Source organism: Pelophylax lessonae, assembly GCF_965119305.1.
Source record: "Pelophylax lessonae genome assembly, chromosome: 4".
NCBI classification, from domain to species: Eukaryota; Metazoa; Chordata; class Amphibia; order Anura; family Ranidae; genus Pelophylax; species Pelophylax lessonae.
The window spans coordinates 566,715,392-566,732,058 of NC_138771.1; the positions used below are offsets into that span (position 1 = coordinate 566,715,392).

At 45.3% G+C, this 16,667-nt stretch overlaps 1 protein-coding gene across 1 annotated transcript in view; it reads left to right on the plus strand.

Annotated features, from left to right (window-relative positions):
• The first annotated feature begins 5,481 nt into the window (after positions 1 to 5,481).
• The window catches only part of PIWIL2 (piwi like RNA-mediated gene silencing 2), a 727,256-nt gene continuing 716,070 nt past the window's right edge, over positions 5,482 to 16,667 (plus strand). Inside the window, exon 1 of the mRNA XM_082255773.1 lies at positions 5,482 to 5,575. Coding sequence (XP_082111899.1) covers positions 5,572 to 5,575 — 4 coding nt within the window. The 5' untranslated portion in view covers positions 5,482 to 5,571. The remainder of the gene's footprint in view (positions 5,576 to 16,667) is intronic.

Here is a 16,667-nt window from a genome sequence, read left to right on the forward strand (position 1 = left end):
TACCGAGTAAACCAAAATTTATTTACAGAAAGGCACCGAACCTCAGAAATGGGCTAGTCCACTACGTTATAGACCCCCCCTAAGGATGTACAAATCTGCCCGGAAATAAAAGGATTTTTCAAATGTCAAAATTGCCTAGCTTGCAAAAGGAGTAAACATCAACCTTGGAAAAGGACCTCTTTTAGCTCTACTGTCACGGGAAAGGAATATAAAATCAAAGAACTTATTTCCTGCAAAAGTAACTACCGTATGTTACGTACGTTTTAGAGTGCCCATGTAATATGCAGTATGTGGGCAGAATCACAAGACCACTACATGTCGGGATACAAGAATATATCGTGTGTCCAGACACTTTAAAGAGGTACATAACAAAGATCCCAGACTAATGACATTTTTTGGCATAGATGGGATTAAAGACCATTGGAGAGGAAATAACAAAAGAATCCAGGTTTCTCAAAATGAAACGAAGTGGATTTCCCCTCCAGGCCAAAGGCCTCAACATTAATATAGATCTAAATTGTTTTATCAGTGCCCCTTAACAATATATATATTGCCCCTCTTTCCATTGTGCTTACATTTATATATTCATGATCTTAATCTATTTTGTTTAATATAATCTTACCATCCCCCTCATATATAATATATATATTTACATATTTTTATATGTCTTTACCGCACAGACACACTTGTGAACATCATCTAGTTCTGCACTACTGAGGTTTTTTCCACACTATAATCTGTATGACTTATTATCAAGTTCTGCACTTATATAATTTCCCACACAATTTCAATTTTAATTTTATTTTTATTTTGATTTTAATCGAATTTAATTAATTTGAATCAATTCCACACATAATATTTATGCATATATTAACTCCTATTTTATTCACCAATATCCTCTTTTTAATATTAAATTTTAAATATTTAATCCAATTAATTGGTATTACAATAGCCAGATATTTTTTTCCAGAATATTCATATATTTATAACTTCAGAAAAGTCATATGCGGTTATCAAACACATTATTTATGCCACTCCTAAATTTATGTGATTATGACCATATAAATTTATATATTATATATATATATATATATATATATATATATATATATATATATATATATATATATATATATATATATATATATGGATTAAATGTATATAATTTTATATAATTTCTTTATTATCACTGATATTATCTCCTCAAACCTTTTTATATATACAATTATTGAACAAGATATCACAGTCTTTATGTAACCACCACGGTATAAGACAATAAACCAATCCATATACGTTTAATAACCCCTCCTCCTCACAATTGATCACAATCACAAGTCTAAATATATTATTAGTCTTAATTTGATTACATAATATTTTTAAACCCAATTGCACTTATACTATTTATCATTTTATTATATTTCAGTTTTTTTAGTCTTTTTTGCTGTTTTATTAAAGAATGCTGTATTTATTTGTAATTGCATATTTATAACTTGGCGGACTGATCGCTGTATACAACCAGCAAACCCACGATCGCTATTATCAAAGCCTATAATTTATATTGCCTATTTTATTATATATATATATATATATTAATACGATATGGGGCCATGTAACAAATTTACATCTTAAAGTTATTTGGGGCCAAAAATAAATTGGTAACTTGCTACAGCTCTGTATGAGCAAATCATATAGGTCGCAATGGCAACGGCATCAACATTATGGCCACGTCGCAAAGGATCATTGGGGTTGCCTAGTTACCAACGGTATAAATAGCGGGAGTGAGACGGAGTGACGTAGCTCCTGATGACGTCAATGCTGACGAAACGCGCCGAGCTGGACCGTGCGTCACTCTGTCACTTCCGCTAGTGTGGTTCCGTGCTTTGGAACGCATTGAAACCCGGACATCCGGTCCGCACACATACCAAGCGGTATTTCGGCCTGCACCAAACCCTAACTGTAAGTGGATATTTTATTTAATAAATATTATTGGAAATTACTACACTATGGTCGGTCTATTCTCCTTCATGTGGGGCACCATATGAGACAATCCGGAGACACCAGGAAGGGCCCGCGGGTTAACGTGGAGGTATCCATACAACCAGGACCAGTACCAGAACCATAGGCAAGCAGGAACCCATAGAGGGATAATCGCAGGATCTCCTGGACCACCCATATTGCTGTGCAGAGCTTGCTACCCCTTTCATGGGAAAGCATTGTGGTGAGTGCAATTCTTATAGGGGCACTGCATCACCGCACAGAGCACAGCCAAGTAAGAGTTAAAGCACGGCACCACCGTATCACTTATTCCTTTGGCTTCTTATATACCGTATTTATCGGCGTATAACATGCGCCGGCGTATAACACGCACCTAAATTTTAGGAGAGAAATTTAAAATAAACAGCTTTGAACTCAGAACATTTTTTTTAAATCAAATGCAGTCTCACCAGTGCCCACGAATGCAGCCTCCTCATCAGCGCAGTGCCCTTGAATGCAGCCTCCTCATCAGCGCAGTGCCCACGAATGCAGCCTCCTCATCAGCGCAGTGCCCACGAATGCAGCCTCCTCCTCAGCGCAGTGTCCATGAATGCAGCCTTGCCAGCGCAGTGTCCATGAATGCAGCCTTGCCAGCGCAGTGTCCATCATTGCAGCTTCGCCAGCGCTATGCCCATAGTTGCAGCCTCGCCAGCGCTATGCCCATAGTTGCAGCCTCGCCAGCGCTATGCCCATAGTTGCAGCCTCGCCAGCGCTATGCCCATAGTTGCAGCCTCGCCAGCGCCATGCCCATAGTTGCAGCCTCGCCATCCCTGTGCCCATAGTTGCAGCCTTGCCAGCGCTATGCCCATAGTTGCAGCCTCGCCAGCGCTTTGCCCGTAGTTGCAGCCTTTGCCAGCGCTATGCCCGTAATTGCAGCCTCGCCAGCGCTATGCCCGTAATTGCAGCCTCACCAGCGCCAATCTCTTTTTTGAAAGTCCAGGAAGCAGCGCCGTGAGGTAGAAGGGGGCGGGCGGGGCCGAGGAGACGGAAGGACGCACGCGCGGTCATCGGAAGTCCCGGCGCCTATGATAGACGTCGGCATTGGAGGCGGGACTTCCACTGACAGTGCGTCCTTCCTTCTCCTCGGCCCCGCCCGCCCCCTTCTACCTCACGGCGCTGCTTCCTGGACTTTTTTTTTTCATATCGGCGTATAACACGCAGTGCTACTTTTTCCTCCATTTTTGGGAGGAAAGTGCGTGTTATACGCCGATAAATACAGTATTTGAGATACTAGTAGCATCTCAATAGGATCACCACATAGACTTTATTTTGGACTTTTTTTTAGCACTATAGTATTTCCATAGTTATGTGGCTGATAGTCCATCACAGCACCTAACATTGGGACTTTGGAAAATATTTGATCTGGAGAAGTTATTTATTTATAACTCATTTATATAATATTTATTTACCTATATCTATTTGTCATATCCAATACCTTCAGGAGGTTTTCACTTGTTCACCAGTTTGACACTACAGCACTTTAATTATCTATTTGTATTTTACATATATTTTATCAATCTATTTATTAATTTTTATATATTGTAGAATATAATATATTCACCTATTTCACAGAATTTGTACCCATAACACCACAACAGATACATTACCACATACCAGTGTTAAATATATCAACGTACATTAGAAGTAGCGCCCATACCCTTTATCATTTATATCTGTATCTGGTGATGACTGAGTTGTTTAGGAAATTGGACTCCTTATTTGTCCTTACGGATGGACCTCGTAAAGGGCTGCCTGCCTCTGTTGCGACCATTTCCAGATAGATCAGGCAGACGGTGGTACAGGCCTATTCCATTAAGGGTGAGGATCCTCCTTTCCCTGTTAAGGCACATTCTACAATGGCGCTTAGCCCCGGTTCACACTTATGCGATGCGGGAAGGCTGCGAATCCGCAGCCTGTTCCCGCATCGCAAACGCACCCCCGGCAGTTCACACTGCCATATGCGATACGCTGGGGGTGTCAATGTAATCTTAACGACACCCCCAGTTTGATCGCATATCGCAGTGCGATCTTGCAGTTCGCACAGGATCGGAACGCACAATTGTGAACCGATGTGCGATCCGATCCTGATGCGGCTGCCAAAAAGGTCCTGTGCATGTTTGCTGCGGGTGCGGTGCGAATTTAGCCATACAAAGTGTATGGCTAAACTCGCACCGCACAGCCGATCGCATGTAATGAAGGAGCAGTGCGCTCCGACATTACATGCGAACGCCGCAGCCGCACAAATGTGAACCGGCTCGAAGTGCCTCTTGGGCTTTTCGTCCGTGGTGCAGGTTTGCAAGGCGGCCACCGGGTCGTCCGTGCACACTTTCACAAAATTTTACAAAGTGGATGTGTTTGCATCTGCGGACGCTCTTTGGCCGCAAGGTTTTGCAGGCTGTTGTTTGAGAGAACTAAACCTCTTTGAGGGTGTATTTTTCAGGTGCGCTCCAGTTGTTCCTGGTAGAGTTCTTGTTACCTGGCTGGCTAGGTTTAGCCTTTTTGGGAATTTTTTCTGCTGTTATTTTTCCACCCCTCTTGTTTAACTCTGCTTTGGTACGTCCCAATGGTGAAGAAGCTCTGGAGCTGTGTCTCTCAATGAACATCAGAGAAAAGGATTTTAGGGTTAAACAAAAATCCATTATTTTTTTTCACGTTGTCATTCTGGGGTTTTGTAGAATTTTAAGGAATGTAATGCATTGAATCCATTTTGGAATAAGGCTGTAACAAAATGTGGACAAAGCGAAGTGCTGTAAATACTTTTAGGATGCTTTGTACCTGATATCTGTGGACTGCAAAACGCCTCTGTTGTGAGGAAGAGAGGAAGTTGTTATGCAGTCCTAACACGCTCCCTGTCTTAGTCACAACACTGCTCAGTATGGTTTTTATATTATCATATTAGGACAGGAAGGAAGTGAAAATGATTCTAAATTTAAACGATAGGGCACACTATTAGCCATGGATTTACATTGAACATTAGTACATTTTTTCCCCTTTTTTTGAAGTGGTGGGGGTTTTTTTTTTTTTTTTTTTACCTGCAGCCTGGACTGTGGTTGGGGCTAAGTCGGAGCACGTGTCCTGTCCTGTGACGTAGTCTCAGCTTTTTATGTCCCATCGAAGGCATTATGAACTTCTGCGTTTTCAGCCTATTCAAATAAATGGGCTGCCTTGCTTGCGCAAAATGTGGCTCACAGAGCCGCACTAGTGTGAACCTTGCCCACTGGCAGGATTACTGGGTTAAAATAAAGGAAAAAATGTGTGATAAAAGTAATGCAGCTACCACATTTATAGACCTGTAAGCTGCAAAATAAATTTTTGTTCTTAGGTTTTTATAAGTGCTAAAGACCGGTTACGGAGGATTATTCAGAATGTTATGTTTATCAGCTTACTGTTTGCTTTAAGGCCTATTTCATGTTTGTTTTAGTGACAATGTCTATTTTTTAGGGCCCACATGATATTAAGAATGTGCTGCCTTCCCTATTTCGTGGATTAAGCCTAGAAACACAGCCAGGTGTGGTCCCTGGCAGAGGGGATCCCATAATGGGTAAGTTATTTTAGAGGTAACTAAAATCTTATTAAATAATACAAATGTAGCTTACTGGAACCATTTTCAAAGGAATATGAAACACAGAGTTCATGAAGGGGGTCAATGTAGTAAACTCTTTAATGGTTAAAAATTATAATTATCCACTTACATGTTAACTGAGGAAGATATATGTGCAATGTTGCCTCAACACATCCTCAGTCTACCCAAAAGGTAATACCCAGTGTTGTGCTGGCGTTCCCTCCAGAAACCAAGTCTGATACAGCAGTTTTGCAGCCAAGCGAATGACGGGGGGGGGGGGGCATTGGGGGAAGCCCAGGACTGATGTCACTGTCTGAGGGGCGGGAAAAGGCAATGTGTTTCTGAGCATCTAGCTTTCCCTCAAAATTACACCTGTTAGAAATGAGTGTACTTAAAAAGGTGCAGCTCTGGATGACTTCAGCAATCAGCTTTTTTTATGTAGTAATTGAAACCGTTAATGATAAAAGCTTTTCCTGCAGTGTTGCTTACTAAAAAAAAAATATTAAAATAGAGATATATCTGGAGTCTCTCAATCTTAAGCGTATATGTAATAAGTGAGTCTATATGTATTAAATAGAAAATGTATGAAAACTGTAATAATTATGAAAAATAAATTCATATTTGAAACGCAAAAAGTCAAAAATATAAAAAGGTGTATGTATAAAGTGTAGGGCTGAAACTAATCGAATAATCGACAACTTAACGATTATTAAAATAGTTGTCAACTATTTTCATAATCGATTAGTTAGTTAGCCTATTATTTGGAGTGCATACAGAATGAATTATTTGTTTACAGATCAGGAAATACAGTGTAACACACACAGCTCAGTACATCCCCCATACATGTTAGTATGCACAGTGCAGCACACATACAGCTCAGTATCCCCCCCCCCCCCCCCCCACATGTAGTCCCATACCTTGCTATAGGGAAACTCTATATTATACTTTGCGACTTGCTGTAGGAGCACTCTTAAGACAGAAGGAGCAAGAAGTGCTGACAGGACACCCCAGAAGAGGAAGTACTGGTACTAATACTTTTTCTCAAGCACTCCCTGATATCAATTACCAATAACTATTTTTCTCTATTCATTGACCGACACGGCTTCATATCTTCTTTAGCCATTGGGTTATGCTCTTCCCATCAGGAATAGGAAACTAGGCAGGAAAAAGCTTTCACCACGCCTATGGGGCTGTCCCTGGAGGCATAACCCCACGCACTCTGCTACAGCCCTTAGTTTGTTTCTGCCTAGTTTAGGAGTAGCACCTAGTTTCCTGCTGGGACTTCGGTCTTCGCTGGTATTTCTTTGGGAACTGTTTTTTGTACTTTATTCTTAAGTAGAGTTCCTGGAGAACTACAAGCAACAGCTGGCTGGGTTTCGGACTGGATATTGTAGGTCCTTAACCACTTGATGTCCGCCACAAGTACATATACTGCGGCGGTCAGCACCGTGCAGGCAAAGTGACGCATTGGTACATCACTAGATCGTGCCGCTCTGGTTTTTTGCCTGGACCTGATCGGTCCTGCCCAATCAGATTCTATTCTGAGCCTGTGTAATGTAAATACAGGCTCAGAAAAGACGTGCTCTCCCCTCATCTAACTGAGTACTGCACCAAGCACACAAACACACACTTGGATAGGCGCATTTAACCCCTGATCGCCCCCACAGTTAACCCCTACATTCCCTGTCACAACACACGCTGTATACTGTATATAGCATTTTTCTATATACTCCTATAAGTGTGACTTGTGACCAGGTGTAGCGCTTGCGGCCGTTCCTTTTACACTTAAAATACCCGCCACCAATGTTCCCTTTAAGCTGCGCGCATGCACGGACGCGCAGTCTAAATGCAGGTCCCACGCAGCACAAATTCAGACCGCGCAGCCACAGATGACGTGAAGGTACCCGGTCCGCGGTTTTATTGTGGCAGCCGGGGAGCAGAGCAGTGCGCCCCGAGCCCGCCCATTGTGTGACAATAGCGAATGAAAAATTTTCTATTGTCCCACAGATCCTCCTCCTGGCCAATCAGGGCGCGGGTCCTCCCGCTTCCTGATTGGCCGAAAGGCAAACCCCATGCCATTGGCCGAGGAGGAGGCGGGAGGACTGAGGAGACGCGGGGACTGAAGAGAAGCTGCCGTGAGGTAAGTGCATGGGTCTTGCGGGGGGGGGGGGGGGGGGAAACGCTGGCATCTCTGAATTGATTGGGGACAATGCTGTGGGCACTCTGCAACAAATCCTACCTGTTAACATGAAAAGATCTGCAGCTCCCACCCGCTGTCCAGTCATGCCGTGCCTCCTGCCCTCTGCTTGGTGTTGAAGGAAGTTGGGGGAGCGCTGTAATCTGACAAGGATAATGATATTATGGAGGCATTCATGTAAAGTGGATCAGGATAAAAGGAAAGGCGGGGGGGGGGCTCTTATGAGAATTGAGGGCTACTATTTGAAGAGAACTGGGATGTAATGTGGGGGACTATGATGTGAAGGAGGGACCAAAGACACTGCTGTAAAGGGAAGAGTCTGTATGTAAAAGGGGGGCTGTGATGTAAAGGGGGCTTCCTTGGTGTAAAGGGGGGGAGGGGGAACTGCAATGTAAAAGGAGGTGTTGTGGTGTAAAGAGGGGGGTCTGCAATGTAAAAGAGGGCACTGTTTTGTAAGGGGAGGCTATGATGTATAGGGGGGGGGGGACTTTGATGTAAAGGGGGCACTCTGCATTGATTGGGGGCAATGCTGTGGGCGTTTTGTATGGACACTGTGGATGAAATTGCTCAGTCTAAAGGTTTGCGCTCAAATTTTTTTATTTGCTCAGCACAGTAAAAAATTAGAGGGAACATTGCCCGCAACCCCCTCCCAATAAAGATTTAACCCCCTGATCCCCCCCTGATCACCCCAACTTAACCCCTTCCCCCCCTGTCACATTGCACACTAATACACACGTGATATACTGTTTTTCTGAATTTTGTATTAGTGCGATTGTGACTTGAGTTAGCGCTAGATTCTGTCCCAAGTAGGTTTAGGGTCCCTGCCACCCCCCAATAAAGATGTAACCCCCTGATCACCCCTACACCCCCTGTCACAACAAACACTGTATACAGTATATAACATTTTCCTAATATACCCGTATAAGTGTGACTTGTGACCAGGTTTAGCGCTTGCGGTCGTTCCTTTTATCCTTAGGATATCCGCCATCCCCCCCCAATAAATATTTAACCCTCTGATCCCCCCCTGATCACCCCCAGTTAACCCCTTCCCCCCTGTCACATTGCACACTAATAAACAAGTAATATACTGTTTTACTGTATTTTCTTTTAGTGTGATTGTGACTTGAGTTAGCGCTAGCGACTTAGTTTCTGTCCCAAGGAGGTTTAGGGTCCTCGCCACCCCCCCAATAAAGATTTAACCCCCTGATCCCCCCCGATCACCCCATACACCCTGTCACAACACACACTGTATATAGTATATAGCATTTTCTATATACCCGTATAAGTGTGACTTGTGACCAGGTTTAGCGATTGCCGCCGTTCCTTTTATACTTAGGATACCCGCCACCCCCTCCCAATAAAGATTTAACCCCCTGATCACATCCAGTTAACCCCCCCCCCCCCCCGTCACATTGCACACTAATACACACGTAATATAGTTTTACTGTATTTTGTATTAGTGTGATCGTGACTTGAGTTGGCAAGTTAGTTTCTGTCCCAAAGGAGGTTTAGGGTCCCCGCCACCCCCCCAATAAAGATTTTACCCCCTGATCCCGCCTGATCACCCCTAGTTAACCCCTTCATTGCCCTTTCACAGTGTCACTTTTATAGTGTACAGTTTTTTTTTCTGATCACTATTATTAGTGACACAGGTGACATTAGCTAGTGTTAGCTTCAGTCTAAAATAGAGCAGATCCCTGGCGCATACAGTACCTTGCGAAAGTATTCGGCCCCCTTGAACTTTTCGACCTTTTGCCACATTTCAGGCTTCAGACATAAAGATATAAAACTGTAATTTCTCTTACGTCCTCCGACAGTCGCCGCCTCCTCTAATGCCCTGTACACACGTGCAGATTATCTGCAGACTTTTGTCTGCAGACTTACCTTTTCTATGTAGTGCAAGGGCCTGCCGGATTGCATACAAATTGAAAGTGCTTAGGTTTGACCTCATATTATATGGTTTTGGTAAGTCTGCAGACAAAAGTCTGCAGATAATCTGCACGTGTGTATGTCATCACTATTGGGTATTGACTTCCGCTCCGCAGGAGTAGCTAGGCATAAAGACTTAGTCAAAAGAACAAAGTCATTTGCATATACACACCCATGGAGGCTGTCCCACTGGTCAATATCCCCCTGCAGTGACCACTCCCAACTCAGTTTCTTTCTGCCTAGCGTCAGGAGTAGTTAGGCTTCCCTGTGCTGGGGCTCCAGTCTCAGCCTTTCTAATCTTTTTATTTGATTTTCTTTGAAAATGTCAGTTTTTTTCTTTGATTTACTAGCTGTTTATTTTGTCAGCTTTAGTTTGTCGATTCTTCGGATGAAGATGGATTCATGCGGAGCTGGGATTCGGACTGACCGCCCTGGTTTTCCAGGGCAGAGGGTCAGATGGACCCCCAGCCCGCCATCGAGCGTTCAGCCGTGGTTCGTCCTGGCATTTTGAACGACCCATCCCTGCTCACAGCAGGGATGCAGCCATGAGGTGGCTACTTCACTGGACACATCTGCGGTGCTGCAGTGTAATGTCCCTGGCTAACGGCATTCCCTGTCAGGTGAGGACAGCGGCTTTCCGTTCATAGAGGCTCCCCATGCTATCTGGTACAGGTAAGTACTTCTGTGTGGGGCCTCTGTTGGGGGTGGCAGTCCTGTGTTGCGGTGTGTCCCCCATGTCTGTGCCGGTGTGGGCCTCCCTGTTGTGATCCCTGAGGGGGGTCTGTTTTTGTACATACACTGCGCTATGGTGCTGTGTGTTGTGGGAGCCCCTTTTCCCTGTGTCACTTAGATGTTTTTACTGGGGGTGCAGACGATGTGTGTGGCGGCCGCAGCAGGGGAAAATCCGCGCGGTCTGCCATCTTTACTTTGGGCAAGCATGTTAGCTTCACTGTGGGCTGCTTTACATGCTGTATTGGCGCCATCTGACGCCATCTTGCGTGTGGCCGAACGATCGTTCCGCACGTGTTCGGCGTCCATTTTCCCGAAGCCTCCCATTCAGTTCTATGGGCAGCCTTTTTCCCTGAGTCATTTGCAGCTTATAGTTCAGCCTCTCATGACCTCACTTCCTTTTCCTCTGAAGCAGCGAGCTAGGTGGTAACACTCTGTGGGCTCTGCAGACTGTCTCTTCCATAACCTTCTGTTTTGTCTTTTCTGGCTCAGTTTTTTCTTCTCCTATTGGGGGTATTTTATCACTGTCATATAGTGGTGGGCTGCGCACTCCGCAGCGGTGTAAAGGGACAGTACCCTTTTTTTCTTGCACTGACATTTTTTGACTTGGGCAATGGATTCTCAGGACAACAAATTCCCTCCAGCCCTGGTGGGGGACCCCAGTCCCGCTGTGGCCCCTGTTATGTCTGATTTGGCCGCTGTAGTGGCGTCCTTAGTGTCCAAAATGGAGGTGCTGATGGCTGAACGTGCTGCTAGAAAGAGGCCCAGATTATCTCTCTCCTCTGATTCAGATGGTGATATGGCTGCTGCGTCCGGCGTGCCCTTTTCAGGGTCTCGCTCATCCTTAGACCTGCTGGGGTTTGAGGGGGAGGCGGAGGGGGTGGATAATTCCCCCCCGGGGTCGCCTGAAGAACGCGCGACCATGGATGAATTGATTATTTCTGTAAAGGAAAAGCTACATTGGGAGGATGAGCCCAGTCCTCCGGGCATTGTGTACTCCTTCTTTGGGACACACAGGACCCGAGAGTCGGCGCAGGTTTTTCCCTGCCCTGCTGAGTTTCATTACACAGTTAATAATGAACTGTGGCGCAGTTTAAAACGTCCATTTCTGGTACCTAGTAGTGTTCAAATTGCTTTATCCCTTTGCACCGGCTATGGAATCGCGATGGTGTGTGCCTCCACAGGTGGCTCACACTGTGGCCGTGTTGAACAAGGCTACCTTGATTCCTACTGAGGAGACCCCGGTTTTTCGGGATCCCACGGACAGCTTCGTGGCTTCGTGGAAAGGTTCGTGGCAAGAACGCGTGATCCTCTGGCGGACGCCTCGGATGTGTTGGTAGCCCCTTGGCATCAGTATCGTCTGATGTATGCCTTTCCCCCGATTCAGTTGTTATCCAGGTTCCTCTGCAGGTTAGTCTCGGAACCGCACCTGGTGATTCTGGTGGCGCTGGACTGGCCACGCCGGTCCTGGTACGCCAAAGTTGTTCACCTGGCAGTGGCGCCCCCCCCGTGGCGGCTGCCAATGCGGGAAGATCTGTGTCAAGGCTTACCTTTGTTGGGAGTCCTTCAGGCAGAGATTTATGCTCACCCTTGCAAACAAACACAGACCAGGGTGACCAGATAAGAAGCCACCTGGCCTGTGAGTTTGTGCACGGGGGCTGTTCAGGATAACAAGGTCCAAATACAGGCAAGGACAAGAGCAGGAGAACCGTCAGGTGAAGCCAGAGGTCAGATGCCGGAAACAAACAGGAACGCAGGAACTCAAACAACCGGAACCAAACCAGGAAACCAGAGTCAATGAACTGACACTGCCCTTAGGGAGGGGCAGTGTCTTATACCTTGTTAATTAGGTATCAAATACAGCTGGAGAGTTACTGACAGGTCTGAGCCTCTGGTGAAGTCCAGCCCCCTAGTGCTGCAGGCAATACAGGAATAAACAGGAGTTATCCAAAGTCCTGAAGTGGCTCAGAGGCTAGTTTGCAGACTGGGAAGCCAGGACACAGGTTCAATACCTCTAAAAGGCACCAGTGGGGTGGCCACGCCTAGCCGTCTGGAGGGTACGACTAGAACCATGACAATCTGCTGTCTCAGGGACAGGGGTCTCTCCCCTGAGGTCATCTCTACCCTGATCAAGGCTAAGAAGACCTCTTCTGGTAAAATCTATTATCGTACCTGGAAGGCTTATTTCGCCTGGTGTGAGTCCAGGGGGTTCTCCCCTTGGTCTTACTCGGTGTCGAGAGTGTTGGCTTTCCTTCAGTCTGGAGTGGACCAGCGCCTGGCGCTGGCCACAATCAAGGGCCAGGTGTCTGCACTGGCTATTCTTTTCCAACGCCCTGTGGCGTCTCATTCCTTGATTCGCACCTTCATTCAAGGTGTGCGACATTTGGCTCCTCCCAGGAAGGAGCCTTTACCTCCATGGGACTTGAATTTGGTTCTGTCCGTGTTACAGCGTGCTCCCCTTGACAACATCCTGGAGATATCGTTGCCTCTGCTGTCTAAGAAGGTTGCCTTTTTAGTGGCGATCACTTCGGCTCGCAGAGTTTCGGAACTGGCGGCGTTGTCTTGCCGTTCTCCTTACTTGGTTATTCACAAGGATAAGGTGGTCTTGCGTCCACATTCCTCTTTTCTTCCTAAGGTAATCTCTGAGCTCCACCTTAATGAGGACATTGTCCTGCCTTCGCTTTGTACGAAGCCTAAGCATCCTAATAAGGTTGTTTTGCACCCCTTGGATGTTGTCAGGGCGATCAGGGTTTACCTGTCGTCTACGGAATCCTTTCGGAGGACGGATTCCCTCTTTGTCCCTCCTGAGGGACCTTGGAAGGGCATGGCTGCGTTTGCAGCGACTATTGCCAAATGGATCAGACAGACCATTGAACAGGCTTATGCTTTGAAGGAACGGGTTCCACCCTTCCCTGTTAAGGCGCACTCTACCAGATCTTTGAGTGCGTCCTGGGCCTATGGGCATCGTGCCTCGGTGGCCCAGGTGTGCAAGGCTGCGACTTGGTCGTCGGTGCACACCTTTTTCAAAATTCTACAAGGTAGATGTTCTGGCATCAGCTGATGCCTCCTTTAGCCGCAAAGTTCTCAGTGCGGCAGTGCCATGAAGGACCCTTGTTTTTTTTTTTTTTTGTGGGTCCCTGGCTGTTGGTATTTGCTTTCCTGGGCTGTTGCTCCTGTTGAGCCTTGTTTTTTTCTGTTGCCCAGGAGGTTCCCTTACTGTGAGTGTAGGGTTCCTTTCTCTGATGTGGGTACTGCGTTGCCTTTTCTACGGTTGCGTCTCCCACCCCTCAAGTCTACACTGCTTTGGGACATCCCAATAGTGTGACTTAGAGGAGGCGGCGACTGTCGGAGGACGTAAGAGAAAGCTGAATTTTTGTAAAATCTTACCTGTAAAATTCCTTTCTCCGACAGTCGCCGCCCCCGCCCCTCTTTTGGGGTTGTTTTTTCATTACCTACTGCTATGCTACCAAACTGAGTTGGGAGTGGTCACTGCAGGGGGGTATTGACCAGTGGGACAGCCCCCATGGGTGTGTATATGCAAATGCCTTTGTTCTTTTGACTAAGTCTTTATGCCTAGCTACTCCTGCAGAGCGGAAGTCAATACCCAATAGTAGGCCTGCACGATATTGGAAAAAAAATATATTGCGATTGTTTTTTTTTCAACAATATATATTGCGATATTGAGGGACTCGTCAATCCAGGCTAAAAAGTCAACAATTACCTTACCATTGATATTAATAATTTCACAAATAGGCAAGCTTCTTTTACAAGTGACAAAAAGGTCACTTAATATTTTATTCCAAAATTAGAACATTTCTTGTAAACTCAAAAGCAGAACACATTTTTAAATAAAACAGCAGCTTTACACCAACCCCCCTGATTGGTTTACATTACAACAATATAACTTAACATATTTTTTATAAAACAACTTATAAGCACCGGAGCGGAGAAAAAAAACTGAACGGCCGTGTGAAAGAGGCCTACACAAAATGAAACAAAACTTCTAAACTGAGTTTTTTTTGCATGATCATGCATAGCTAGCTGCTTATGTATGCTTTGCTTTCTCAAGGTTTTTAGCCAAGAACACAAGTCTATTAACCTTTGCAGGCTTGAGACAGGTTCGTTTGCAAGTGACGATGTTGCCACTAGTACTCAAACGTCTCTCTGACGGCGAGCTTGTCGCAGGAATACACAGGTATTTGCGGGCAAGTCTGGCGAGACGAGGAAAGCTTATTTTGTGTACTTTCCACCATGCAAGTGGATCTTCTTCTTTGTCTATTGGAGGTGTTAGCAGGTAGGTGTTTAACTCTGCTTCCAAAGCATCCTTTAGGGTCAGAGAGGAATCACCCTTTGCTGCAGTTTCACTCTGTTTAAAGAAGCTTGTCAATGACTTCTTTGCTTTCTTTGCCTGTGGTTCACTGGTAACGTTGGGCATCACCTCAGTGCTGCAGCTTGCTTTCTCCTAGCATTCCATCATCTGTGATGCCACTCTGGCCTTAAATTGGGTCTTCTTGTCTGCACTGATTAAGTCCATCTTGAACCGGGGGTCCAAAAAAGATGCCATATCTAGCAGCTTCTGAGTATCCTCATCTTCGTATTTCTCATTGAGGTAGTCCAGCAACATCTTCTTTATGTTCTTGGTCAGGTCTGTCTTCCTCTCGCAATTCCAGTTGTGAAGTGTTGAAGAGCTGAAGAATTGGCTTTACAAAGGAGACACTTACATATTCATCCCCTGAAAGTGCATCAGTGAAATCCAGCATTGGGCCCAGTGACTTGCTTACAGATTCCAGGACATCTATATCTTGCCAGGTTGGAATTAGATGCCGCAGCTTCTTGTCTGCAGACAGGACCTGAGTTAAAGCCTGCTGCTGCTCTAATATCCTGCTGATCATCATCTGTCTGGAACCCCATCTTGTTTGGCATTCTGAGATGAGGCAATGTGATGGAATATTGAGTTCCTTCTGGACTTTTGCCAGGGCATCGCTAGCCTTCCAGCTGTGAGAGAAGTGGCTCACCAGCTTCTTGCAGACTCCTACAGCACGATCAATGCGACCATCCTTTTTCACTACGTTTTCTAAGCGGAGAAAACAAACAAAACATGTGAACTTTAATTATTGAAGGCATGCAACTTGCAACAAATTCATTTTTCAAGTTTTGTCAGGTTCAGGACAGGTTATTAAAGTGGAGTTCCACCCTAAAAAAAAATATTTTTCTATCCGCTTGCTTGTTTTTAACTGCAAAAAAATTGGATAATTACAATTTTTTTTTTCACTTACCTTGTTTTTAAAGAAAATACTGTATACTTACCTTACTTTCTTTTCCTCCCTCTGCGGGCACGTCTGCCGCCGTGACTTCCTGCTTCCTGGGAACTGAACGAACGTCATCGCTCCCAGGAGTCAATGCGCCTGCACCGGCCCTGACGTCAGTTCTGGTGCAGGAGCGTCATTCCCTGCTAAACAGCTTCTGGGCATGCCCAAAAGCTGTGCAGGGATGATGAGCCTGCACCGCAAGGGACATTGAGGCCGGTGCAGGTGCATTCTAGGATGGAAGAGGAAACAGAAGGGGACACTCCGGCTTCAGCTGCCCACACCTGAGATGGCAGCGCTGGACAAGAAATTTTCAAGGTAAGTATTTCTTCTAAAAGGTAAGTGCAACCTGGGACAGTAGAGGGTGGCTATCCATTGTGGAATGTACTAGCCCTGAGGCCCCTGACTGTCTCGGGGGTATTTTTATCTACATTTTTTTTTTTCAGCAGGAACTCCGCTTTAAGTAAAACAGCAAAAAAAAAAGGTTTAGAATAGATCATGGTCATTACTCACCAAGTGCAAGATGCAGTCTGTAGCCGAAACACTGTAGCCTGGTCCACTTGTTCAGATCAGCAGCTTTCAGCATGTTCGCTGCATTATCTGTTGAGACACGTCAAGTCTGTATAACATCTAAGCCCAAAGCGGACACCGCTTCTTTTAGGGCCTCTGCAATATTCTCGGCTGTATGACTTTCCAGGAAAAATGCAGAAATGTTATTGCCTCTGTTATTTCTTTGTGAAGTTGAGAGCCTTTCTGGTCAGGTGTCTTAGTGGCAAAGGCATCACAAATACTTGTTTGTTTTGGAGCTTGACAACATCCAGATTTGACTTTAAATTCATTGTAAAGATCTTTGTGGTGCCGTTTTAAGTGTTCAGACAAATTGGTAGTGTTTCCTTGTTTTGTGGCCACA